Source organism: Puma concolor, chromosome D2 (assembly GCF_028749965.1).
Source record: "Puma concolor isolate L17-30 chromosome D2, mPumCon1.1.hap2, whole genome shotgun sequence".
NCBI classification, from domain to species: Eukaryota; Metazoa; Chordata; class Mammalia; order Carnivora; family Felidae; genus Puma; species Puma concolor.
In genome coordinates, this window is record NC_141677.1 from 17,441,165 (window position 1) to 17,453,795 (window position 12,631).

A 12,631-nucleotide genomic window follows, 5' to 3' on the forward strand; every position below is an offset into this window, starting at 1 on the left:
TTTTACTGTTTATTTTATTTTTGAGAGACAGACAGACAGACAGTGTGTGTATGTGTGTGCGCGTGCGCGTGCGAGTAGGGGAGGGACAGAGGGAGACACAGAATCGGAAGCAGGCTCCAGGCCCTGAGCTGTCAGCACAGAGTCCAATGCAGGGCTCGAACTCACAGACCTGGAGATCATGACCTGAGCCGAAGACAGACGCTTAACGGACTGAGCCACCCAAGTGCCCCAGGAATTATTAAATTGTAAATAAGTTCGTCATCTACGTGGCAGTCCAGTGGGGCATTGGCAGTCATGCATAACGCGTGACTGTTCCCTGACCCCCTCCCCCCGGGACATCTAGTGTTTTCAGCCCCACCTGCTAAGTTCCGGTGGTAGCCTCCCCGCCACCCCCACGCTGTAGCCACCAGACTCTCCCATAAATTCCCCAGATGCCCCCCAGAGGGCAGAACCGCTCCACTGAGGGCCGCTGGGACATCCTGTACAGAAAGAAAACTGGCACATGTCTTCGTTTTTAATCTCCCTCTTGTTGGTACTTTAGGCTTTTTAACTTACTCTTTTGGGAAGAATACCAAAGCAGCTTAGGGGGATTTTAACTTTATATTCTCTTTGTTTAAAAAGAAAAGCATAGTGCACTCCAAGCCTGCAATTTACTCAGGATGCTGCCAAGAGGCCGGGCGCCCGCCCGGTGTGAGGTCCCCGCCTGTCTGACCATGGTCCGGAAGTGACCATTCCGTCGGGGCCCTGGACACCCAGCTTTCACCCGGGGCTGTGGGCATATTGATATTTTTAAGGGCACGGATGGAAGTATATAAAACACCTTTGGTTCTCCAGTGCTTGGTGCGATGTGATGTCACGACAGCTTCCACTGAAATCTGCTTTCAGTGACAAACCAAGTTGAAGTACAGTGGACCGTTGAACAACATGGGTTTGACCTGCGTGAGACCACTTATGTGGATTTTTTATCTCTAAAGGCGGCACAGCGCTGTAACTGTCTTCCTTGGGATTTTCCTTTTTCTAGCTTGCTTTATTGTAAGAATACAGGATCCATACAACATACAAAATGTGTGTTAATCCAGCTTTTATGTTATCAGTCAGATGCCCATCACGTTGTTCAGGGTCACTGGCTACCTCAGCACCCCTTGAGGCAGCTTATCAGCATATAATGTGGACTGGAGGCCGCTGCCACTCCCGGCTCAGTAACTCTTGCCGGGCCCTCCCCTCCCAGCTGGTTTCCTCCTCTGCAGGATTGAGACTATGCCAGAAAACATACCTGTCTTACCGGTATGTTGTAAGCATCAGATGAGAAGTTAGCGTGTAGTAAGTGTTAATGCATTTCTTCCCCTAAAAGCCCTTTCTTGGGGCGCCTGGGTGGCTCAGTGGGTTAAGTGCCCATCTCTTGATTTTGGCTCAGGTCTTGATCTCGTGATCTGTGAAGATCGAGCCCCACATCTGGCTCTGCACTGAGCGTGGAGTCTGCTTGGGATTCTCTCTCTCCCTCTCTGTCTCTGTCCTGCCCTGCTCAAATGCACACACACACTGTCTTGTCTTTCTCAAAATAAACATTAGGGTGCTTGGGGGTCTCAGTCGGTTAAACGACCGACTTCGGCTCAGGTCATGATCTCACGGTTCGTGGGTTAGAGCCCAGGGTCGGGCTCTGTGCTGACAGCTCAGAGCCTGGGGCCTGTTTCGGATTCTGGGTCTCCCTCTCTCTCTCTGCCCCTCCCCCACTCACGCTCTGTCTCAAAAATAAATAAACATTAAAAAAAATTTTTTTAAACAAAATAAATAAACTTTAAAAAAATAAAATAAAAGCCCTTTCTTCATGAAAGAGTTCCTGTTCCTGTTCCCAGTGCTGGCTCTGATTACCTGTGCCTCATGTCCGTTTGGCCGAGGTCCTTCTCTGGACCACCCGCGGGGTCTGCCTAGTTTAGACCACATCTCCCCTGGCAGTGGCTTATGCAAAGCACAGCGTCTTCTTACTTTATCCTTGGTTCCTTATCAGTTCGAACAAAAACAGCTGGCAACACTAAATAATTGAACCTGGGGAGGATTTTTCTGGACTAATGACAAAATCTATTAGCATTTTGGTTTTGCCAAAAATATTTTCCTCTGAAACTGCCTTCCTACTTGTCACCCCTGAAGGCCATTCTTGGCTCTGTGTCGTCCCTCTAACATACTTTTCTGTGGTCTGCAGAGTTGTGTGTGCACATGTGTGAAATTCTCAATTTGACAAATGGAATTCTGAGTACTTTTCGGGACAAATCAGACTGCCTCGAAGGAGCGCGAGCATGAGCACAAGGTGTTTTTCGAGTTTTGGGGGTATTAGGCACAACTGTCCTGCTAAGAATCCCAAGGTGCTGCCAGTTAAGATGATGAGAAACCCAAAGGCGCTCTTAGAAGTGAGCAGCACGCCCGCTGACTCGGGGAGCTGTGAGCCTGGTGTGCTGAGCTTTTGTGCTGGCCTCTCGTGGGGGCCCCAGGGCAGTGCAACTTGACCCTGGGCTCTGTGTGGGGCCATAGGGACTGGCAGAGGGCCCTTGGTCACTGTAGAGGTAGGCGTGGTCATGGTCACTTGTGTCGGGAACTTCGGTGACCCTTCTGAAAACATGTATCGGGGGCGCCTGGGTGGCTGGTCGGTTAATCGTCCGATTCTCAGTTTCAGCTTAGGTCATGAGCCTTACAACCGGCTCCACCCTGCTTGGGAATCTCCTTCTCTCTCTGCCCTTCCCCTGCTTGCGCTCTCTCTCTCTCTCTCTCTCTCTCTCTCTCTCTCTCAAATAAGTAAATAAATAAATAAACTTCAAAACATGGAAGTCAGAGTCAATGCTACAGAATAGCAGTTGGGGGTTTACAATGAGTTATACGCTAGTAATGTGAATTTGTTTTCCCCGAAAGCAGTTTAATACTAAAACGAAGGATGGGTTCACTGTGAACACGAAAGTTCCCAGCCTCAAAGATCAAGGGAAGGAATACGATGGATTCACAATCACGATTACGGGAGACAAGTACGTATGCTTCCTAAGCGTGGGCGTGAAGGCGGGCTGGTGTCAGGAAGTGCGCAAGCACCTGATTATTGCCACGGGAGGTCAGACCTACCAGACTTTTGCTTTATCCTGAAATGAAAATTGTCAAGGTCCAGTGTGCAGCTATAGCCAGTTATGTTTTTAACGTGACTTTTAGAGTATTACGCCAGCAGACATTCGACTGTGCTGCTATCTGACTACTTTCTAGATATTAAGTATAATGTCTAACGTGCTTTGTGGAAAGCATTCTTCTGGGTTCTTAAAGTTCCTTGTGGGCAACACTCTTAATGATAAAACGAAAAAAGATGACAGATTGGCAGATAGAAAGCCATTGTAAGATTTTTTTGGATATAGGTTTTAATGTATTATGAGATTAGTGCAGCCTTATTATGGAAAATTTAGAGGGGCGCCTGGGTGGCTCAGTCGGTTAAGCGTCCGACTTCGGCTCAGGTCATGATCTCGCGGTTGGTGAGTTCAAGCCCCGCGTCGGGCTCTGTGCTGACAGCTCAGAGCCTGGAGCCTGTTTCCGATTCTGTGTCTCCCTCTCTCTCTCTCTGACCCTCCCCCATTCATGCTCTGTCTCTCTCTGTCTCAAAAATAAATAAACGTTAAAAAAAAATTTTAGAATGCACAGATAGACAAAGATAAAAAAGAAAATCATTAGGTTGTTTTCCTTAAAAACTGAGGTTGTACTCCACATTGTTTTATAACCTGCTTCTTTTCTACCCTTACCATTACCTGATCATGAACATTTTCTCATACTCTTGTAAGCATTTGTAGTGATTACAGAGTATTTCATTTTATGGATATTTTTGAGTTTCTCTCACTACTTTTCTGTTACTGACCATTTAGAGTGTTTCTCATTTTCACTTTATGAAATATAGCACTGCAATGACCATTTTCATTAACCAGTCTTACTTATATCTGAACTCCAAGCTTCACCTAGGAGCCTCCATATCCCTTGAATTTTGGGTGTACCCCCCCCACCCATGTGCCACCCTCCCCCACAGCACAAGTAGATTCAAAACTGGTGTCTCCGTCCCCTGTCTCCTGGTGGCTCCCCACTGCAGACCCTCCACTGCCTGTGGATACTGAGACCACCTCCCCTGCCAGACACGAAAGGCCTTTTGTGATGCGGCCTCGAGCAACATTTCCTGCTTAAACTTGGCCTGCTGATTCAGCTGGGCTGCTTGTTCCCTGCGGTCACCTCCCACCCCCTGCTTCTGAGCCTCTCTCACTCCCGTCCTGATTTTCAAATTCAGGCCCCTTCCTCCATGAAGCATTTCCTGTTTTCGTCCATGTCTTTCCAAATTAGACCTAATCTCCCTCTTTTGAACCCTGACGAACTAGGTGATGCATATGGTCTTATAATAATTGATGGCCTCAGGGCTCTGTCCCTTTCCCAGTAAATGCAACAGCTGTGCTGTGTTCTTCTTTACAAGATCTAAGAACTGTTCAGTTATATGATAAACGCCTGTTGCCTCAACTTTCTATCCTCCGCAGTACCTGGCGTGTAGCCAGGTGTGCAGCAAAAGCTTGAAAAGACACCATGGAGTCCTTGAACTTCCTTGAACAGTGCTGGCTCCCGATCTTCAGTCATAATAGGGTGGCTGTCTGAGAAAATATTTACTATGCCCTCATTTTTACGATGTGTAGTTTCCTTCTATATTAGCTTAAGCTCCTGTAATAGGTACACATGGTTAGACTGAACAAAATATTGTATTTTGTGAAAAAATTGCATGCTTATGGAACACACCTCAATCTGGCTGTGGTTAGGTGGGATACACCCTCACAGACGTCTTGTGCCACATCGACCTACTGGTTCCTTCCTTTTTTTTTTTTTTTTTTTTTTTGCTTTCTGTGTTTGGCTCTTTGAATTGTATGATACGTGCCTCTGACACACATTGTTGTATTTTTAGGGTTGGCAACATACTGTTTTCTGTGGAAACACAAACCACAGAAGAAAGAACACAATTATATCATGCCGAAATAGATGCACTTTATAAAGATCTAACAGCAAAAGGAAAAGTACTGATCCTTTCATCAGAATTTGGGGTAGGTTTTTGGTTTTTTGCTTTTTTCCATTTTATCCATGCTTCCTAGGATTCTTTTGTAACCTTTTTAAAGCCTCTACCCTTTCGCTGGTATTGTGCGTGCACCTTATGCTTGAGATCGGTTTTCGTTGATGACCTATAAATACTTCTTTTTAATATTCTTATGGAAACAATTACTGTATTTAGTAATGATAGTGACTGAGGAAGGGCAATGATACATTTATATAGTTGCTATAAGTCTGGGCTTTCTCAAGATTGAAGTGAACAAGTCGGTCCAGAGTGACAGCGGCCCATGCTGCACTCAGTGGGCCTTTCCTGGTCTGTGACCTCTTCCCTCCGGGTCCCACCCCAACTCGAGGGGTCTCCTTGGAGGCAGGATCTGGCCTGCCCCCTTGGTGATAGCAGCTACCGCTGTGCTGAGAGTGTCCGCATTCTGGAGTAGATATCCGTGGTCCTTGGGCAGTCGGTTCTTTTCTCGTGCACTCAATCAGTTCATACCTACAATTAAGCATTCAGGTTTTTACGTAATTAAGTGTATTTATTACCTACATCTCGGCACAGAGGGTGTGCCTGTCAGAATCTTGGGAAACCATCCTCAGCATTAATAAGCACTTTGTTTTGTTTAAATCTTAATATGTATTTTGACGTGTCAAGTAACATTAAAGGAGGCTGAGATTTTTATGTTTATCAGAAAAGGTTTCAGTTTTAACAACAGCTCAGAAAATATTGCTCTAAACCAAACTGTATACATACCCTTTCATTAGGAAGAAATGGTAACGGGCGCCTGGGTGGCTCAGTCGGTTAAGCGCCCGACTCTCGGTTTGGCTCAGGTCACGATCTCGCGGTTCATGAATTCAAGCCCCACGTCAGTCTCTGCACTGACCGCGGGGAGCCTGCTTGGGATTCTCTCTCCCTTTCTTTCTGCCCTTCCCCTGCTCACACACACACGCTCTCTCTCAAAATAAATAAATAAACTTAAAAGCATTTTTTTTTAATAAAAGGAAAAAATGGCAGCAGAGAGTATGAAGTATTCAAGAGTGGGAACGTAGGTTCCTGTAGGAGACGCATGAAATAACCCTTTCCTTGATGTAAATGATTCTTATGTCTTGTCACCTCGTAAAAAACTAGTGTATAATCTAGTATTTAAATTCATGAGCACATGTCTTTTTTTTTTTCCCCCCCTAGGAAGCTGATGCTGTTTGCAACTTAATCTTATCCTTGGTTTATTACTTTTATAATTTAATGCCACTCTCTCGAGGATCCAGGTGAGTGATACCCTATAATTTAAAAATGTTTTTTTTTTTTTAATTTTTTTTTTTCAATGTTTATTTATTTTTGGGACAGAGAAAGACAGAGCATGAACGGGGGAGGGGCAGAGAGAGAGGGAGACACAGAATCGGAAACAGGCTCCAGGCTCCGAGCCATCAGCCCAGAGCCTGACGCGGGGCTCGAACTCACGGACCGCGAGATCGTGACCTGGCTGAAGTCGGACGCTTAACCGACTGCGCCACCCAGGCGCCCCTAAAAATGGTTTTAAATAAAAGTTTTTACATTGAAAAAACATACTCCTTTTTGCTTGTACTACCTACCCCCAGGCAATGGCAAGACACTCCCTTTTGTTTTTTCCAAAATCCACCCAGATATTATGTCCTCAATCTACCATATCATCTAAAGAATTATGAAAGATTGTTCTAAGATAGTGTGCTTAAGTTTTACAGGTTGGGGGGGGCGCCTGGGGGGCTCGGTCGGTTGACTGTCCAACTCCTGATTTCGGCTCAGGTCATGATCTCGCAGGTCATGAGATTGAACCGTGCCTTGGGCTCCGTGCTGACAGGGCGGAACCTGCTTGGGATTGTCTCTCTCCCCCTCTCTTTCTGCCCCTCCCCTGCTCGTTGTCGCTCTCTGTCTCTCTCTCAAAATAAACACACTTGAAAAAAAATCTTAAAAAAAAAAAAAGTTTTACAGGTCAGGGATTCATTCATTCAACACAAATATATTGAAGGCCTACTATGTGCATGCGTTGTACTCACTGTATTTTAACTTCTCGTATTGGCCCAGACTGTTACCCTTCCTTCTTCTCCCCTTCCTCCCGGTTTTTGCCCATCAGTTTTATGCTTTTTGATTACCAACCATTCCATACTACTTTTATTATTGTGGACAAATTCTCACTACTCATGAATCCATCAGGAGCTTTCCAGGTGTCATTAAGACGGGGGGGTGAGTCTGCAGAGTTTTCTGTTTATTCTCTGAGCCGTAGATCAGGGAAGGGGCATGTGCTGTTGCTGGCCCAGACTTGAATTTACGATACTTTGGCCACAATAATATACTTGAGTGTCCTTAGCTTCAACACTTTAAAAGTAAACCTCGGGGCGCCTGGGTGGCGCAGTCGGTTAAGCGTCCGACTTCAGCCAGGTCACGATCTCGCGGTCCATGAGTTCGAGCCCCGCGTCAGGCTCTGGGCTGATGGCTCAGAGCCTGGAGCCTGTTTCCTATTCTGTGTCTCCCTCTCTCTCTGCCCCTCGCCCATTCATGCTCTGTCTCTCTCTGTCCCAAAAATAAATAAACGTTGAAAAAAAAAATTAAAAAAAAATAAAATAAAATAAAAGTAAAGCTCTACTAAACATGGAAGTAAGTTTTGCTGTGTTGAGAAGGCATGGAGACAAACCAAGAGCGTAAATATTGTGACCTCAGCCTAACTGTTATTCGGGTGCACACCGAACGTGTGATGTGAGCACGCCCCCGCCCCCCCCCCCCCCCCAGAGCCTACATGTATTCAGTCCCTAATCCGGTTGGGTCTGTTCTCTCTACTGCTCGCAGCTACTGCCACAGTTCAAACCCTCGTCACCCGTACCTTTCTGGCTAGTCTCCCTTCTTCCAGGCTTTCCTCCTTCCCCTCTCTGCCCCAGTTCTTTTGTTTCTTTGGTTGGTTGGTTTTAATTCCAGTACAGGTAACCTACCGTGTTACCCTGGTTTCAGGTGAACAACACAGTGATTCAGCCTCTCTGCCCCCGTTCTTCGTACCTAGCGGCTCAGGTGCAAACTCGGGGTCGTCACACACAGTGCCCGTCCCATCTGATCCTAGCTTGCCTTGGCCTCCTCACCGCCTTCCTTCCTCTGCCCTTTTACTGCCCTGCGGAGCTTCTCGAGGGTCTTCCCGTTGCCCTGTCCTGCGTGGCTGCCCGCCATGCCTCACCCCTTCGTGTCCACGCGTGCTCTCCCTCTGCACCAGCTACTTCCCTTCCTTCTTCTCTGCCCCCTTTGCTCCACCCCAGCCCGGAAGGTGTAGCCTGCATGCATGCCCTTGGCCTCCGTGGGGTCGTCCCCTTGGGTGACCCCCAGGCTTCGCTCGCTGCACACGGGAGGCTTTGTCTGCAGCTCTCTTGCCATCTGCCTTCTGGGCCTGGCTGCTTGCTCTCAGAGGCCAGAGCCTCATGCTGGTTATCTTCGCCCAGGGTGCCCTGCACAGGGGCACACGTAGTCGGTGTGTACTAAATGTCAGAAGCAAGAGAGAGTCTGTTACATGCCAGGAAGGAAATTTACATGACGCGTCAATTTTCCAAGCAGGCTGTTAGCGCAATCTGAGAAGGTGTTCTGCTTTTCTTCTTTGTGGGTCAAAGGTTTTAATGCTTAAACAATAAGATTAATATGTTTATATTACAAAGTGTATTGTATATATGCATTTTAAAAGCCACGCCGGGTGCAGTTGCTGGAAATAGAAGCCGATACATTTTCTAATTCATTACTTTATAGGAATAGAAAAGCCAGGTGGGAAGAAAACTGCTAAATAAAAGAAACACTTTTTCCTGAGAAAAAGAATATTCTGGGGGCGCCTGGGTGGCTCAGTTGGTTGAGCATCCAACCCTTGATTTCAGCTCAGGTCATGATCTCACGGTTCCTGGGTTCAAGCCCAGCATCAGGTTCTGCGCTGACAGAATGGAGCCTGCTTGGGATTCTCTGTCTCCCTCTCTCTGCCCCTCTCCTTCTTGTTCTCTCTCTCTCTCTCTCTCCTTCAAAAATAAATAAACATTGAGAAAAAAAAAAGAACAATGTTCCGAGTCACATTTACCCTTAAAATAGCGAATCTGTAAATATTTTTATTGGAGTAAATCAGTAAATGTTTTTAAGACAAACTATTTTGAAGTTTAATTTCTAGAGACTTCTTAAAAGAGACAAAATGTCGTCTTCTATGGTGGAAAATCCATAATGAGATTTCACACAATACCTGTCCGTGGACTGGGACTGACTGACTGGTCGTTGTTCTTTGTTTAAACAGTGTGATAGCTTACTCTGTGATCGTGGGAGCGTTGATGGCAAGTGGAAAGGAAGTAACAGGAAAAATTCCCAAAGGGAAGGTATGTTGACGCTGGAAGGGCAGATGGCGGGCCGAGCGCTGAAATTCCAGTCCTTGGGTTTTTGCGGTGCAGTCCAGAAGTTAAACAGATCTCCGAGGGAGCCTTTCTCCCCCACACTAATGCCATCCCTCAACTTCCTTCTTTTTCAGTTAGTCGACTTTGAAGCTATGACAGCCCCGGGTTCAGAAGCCTTTAGCAAAATAGCCAAAAGCTGGATGAACCTGAAAAGGTAACTGTTTGGGGGGGGTCAACAAAAAGACGTTAACCTCCGAAGTAGGAAGGGGACTTCCTGCTCCTTTTGGGGCTGTGCGAGACTGGGGCTGTGCTCCCTTCGCGAGTTCTCACTCTGCCTGTGATGGAATCCACGTTGCCAGGGGGCGTGTAAGACCCCCTGAAAAGGGGGAGTCCACAGATGAAAAACAAATAACGAATAAAAGGCAAGGGCGCTGGTGTGGGAGAGAAAAGTTACAAACGTCTTCCTTATATAATCAGGGATTCGTCTCTCTTGGCTAATTTTTACCCTTTATCCCAAACTCCTAGGGTTCAGGAGGGAATTGGAGGAGGGTGAGCTGGACCCATTTCAGACTTACTCTCAGTGGGTGCACTTTGCCCGTTCAGCCGCATTTTTACTGCACTGTAGACTTTGAGAAGGTGGCACTGCATTGTAACGTAGGCAAGGAATACATGTGAGTGGTTAGTAAATACTAGTAAATGCTAACCGGACATCATCCCCAGCGGCTACCAGGAGAAGTCCAGCACCCTCCGCCCTTTCCTGATTCTTGTTTCCAGGAAATTTGGGACGAAATTAAGCTCGTAGGTGCTTTAATAGTTAATAAACAACAAGCAAATCTCACTGTTTGACCTCATTTATTCTTGCTCCTTCCCCATGGGTTTTACGTCACCTCCAACTTTGCCTGTCCCATCTATTAGACATAACAGCTGCTCTAAAAATTGCTGGGTGATTTGCGCTCTGTTTCAGACAGAGAAATCCATGTCTGTAGTGCACTCTTGTTCGATTTGTAAGTATTCTATTAGCTTTGTAACGATCGCTGCTAACGGTCACCCTTCGTTCCAGTATATTCTCGTTTCAGGATTGCTCTTCCCACATGTTTTAGTAAGAGGACCATAAGGTCAACGATCTGGCTTCTGTCTCTTCCATGGTTTCACAGTGTTAACCCTTCAATAATTCTTTAAGGAATGAATAAAAAACTACCTCCCACTGAGCAGGTGCCCTTTCACCCCACCCTTTGGTATCCATTGTCTCCTCCTTTGCTCAGGGTGACTCTGTGAGTTAAGGAGACTGTCCCCGTTGCTACTGATAAGAGTAGGGGCTGGAGAAAGCCCCCTTGCCAATAAGGAACGAGGTGGGCCTGGGCCCCGTGTCTCTGATTCAAGTCTAGCACGCACCCCGACCGGACGTGTGTGTGTCACAGTCACGTGTACATCAGAGTTTAATTTTCCTTCCTGAAGACTCTGGTTACACTCTGCAAGCAGCTCGTTGCGGGAGCCGACAGGTATCCCAGCCCACCGCAGTAGAGGCATCCGTTCTGTTCACAGCGCCTCTGACGTTACACACACGGGGTTGTTGGAAAGAGAATATTGTCATAGGAATAAATATAAGCTTGGCCGTTTTTGGTAAATCTGTGTTAATTTTTATCTTCCTTCTTTGTGTTTCTCTTTTGCAGTATTTCACCTTCTTATAAGAGTCTCCCGTCCGTGTCAGAGGCGTTCCCAACGTTAAGATCAATGATCGAGGTGCTAAACACTGACTCCTCTCCACGCTGTCTTAAGAAACTCTAGTCACGCTGTGGTATTTATACAAGTAAAGGGCCGGACCTCTTGCTTCCTAAGTTATTTTTTAAAACATGGAATTCTAAAGAAACTAGGTCCTTTATTACTTTTGATACCAATTTTTGATAGGAATTGAATACTTGAAATCATTTTCTTTACTTTTGGGAACCATAACAAAAATCACGGAAGAGGGTTTTGGGGGGAGGACAGCTGACTCCGTGTCAGGGCAGGAAAGCGTGCCTAGAGGTCACCAGCCTTGTCGGCTTCCACCCACAACGTCATACAGCTCCTTCCTTACGGCCGAGAAGCTCGCTTGAAAAGCTAAAAATCAGTCATTAAAAGGAACAAAACCAGCCACAGCACAGGAGTGTTTCCATTCCTTTAGAGATCTGGGTATTTTTCAAAGACCTCCTTTATGTGCACATCGTGGTAGGCCATCTTGTTTCCCCTCACGTGACCTTCACGCGTGCGACCCCCGCTTTATTCGAACGATAGGACACTCGCGGGCCACCACCGTGCCCCACAGCGCTCACAGCCAGGGACGTCTATTGTGACTGATGCAGACTGTATTTGCCAGTGACCCAAACACTGGATTATGGAACCATGTTTTGTTTCGGTTTTTTTTTTTTTTTTTTTTTTTTTCTCTGTGTTGGAAAAAATAAACGAGGGGTGGTTTCTATAACTCACCGGTTTTTGACACTGGATTACGTATGTTTTTATTCTGCGAACTAGTGTCACTTACAGGTGTAAAAACGTTCGGGAAATGAATGACTCCCCCCCCCCCCCCAACCGAGGCAGGGTAAATGACAGTAAAATGGGTTCATTAAATTGTTGCCGTTTCCAGATCAGAAACTGTTCGCTGCTCCCCGCTATTTACTCCTTGTCTTGAAATCTCACATAAGGGGTAGCACGCCGGGACATCGTGCTTGACTTTAGTGACGCTGGACGTGAGCAGTTATGTGCCCGGCTCGGTAGAACCCAGCTTTTGATCAAGGTGACCTGTCCTTCGGACACACGCTGTCCGCGCGTTGACACGGCTTCACAGCAGCCACTGAGTGTGGCTCCTGTTCGTGTCTCATCTGGTGGCCACCAGAAGGGGAGGGAATAAGGGTCTACGTCGTCAGGCACACCCCATCTTGTGAACAGATTTCGCCTCCACAGGTCAGTCTTCTCCTGACGCCGGCATTGCGCCCACAGAGGGCAAGCGTCTGTTCTCATTCCACAGGGGGGGGGGAGTTGAGGCTCTGGGCCGGGAATGACTCTCCCAAGAGATCGAGCTGGTGAAGCCGCGGTCCTCGCTAAACCCAGGGCCTGCCTTGCCCCACCACGGTCTCCGGAACCAAAGACTCCATCCTCGGGCTTTTCCCAAGCCTCAGAGACGATATCACACGGCACCGTGCCAAGTCCC

At 46.9% G+C, this 12,631-nt stretch overlaps 1 protein-coding gene across 6 annotated transcripts in view; it reads left to right on the forward strand.

Annotated features, from left to right (window-relative positions):
- The window catches only part of TTC13 (tetratricopeptide repeat domain 13), an 80,154-nt gene extending 68,227 nt beyond the window's left edge, over window positions 1–11,927 (forward strand). For 3 of the 6 annotated variants that reach the window (XM_025915061.2, XM_086679691.1, XM_086679693.1), the window contains 6 exons: window positions 2,899–3,008; window positions 4,946–5,081; window positions 6,266–6,345; window positions 9,354–9,432; window positions 9,582–9,661; window positions 11,118–11,927. In XM_025915061.2, the coding sequence (XP_025770846.1) occupies window positions 2,899–3,008; window positions 4,946–5,081; window positions 6,266–6,345; window positions 9,354–9,432; window positions 9,582–9,661; window positions 11,118–11,232 (600 nt within the window). In that variant the 3' untranslated portion in view covers window positions 11,233–11,927. The remainder of the gene's footprint in view (window positions 1–2,898; window positions 3,009–4,945; window positions 5,082–6,265; window positions 6,346–9,353; window positions 9,433–9,581; window positions 9,662–11,117) is intronic. The other 3 variants (XM_086679690.1, XM_086679692.1, XM_025915062.2) reach the window with 1 other exon arrangement.
- Window positions 11,928–12,631: the final 704 nt, after the last annotated feature.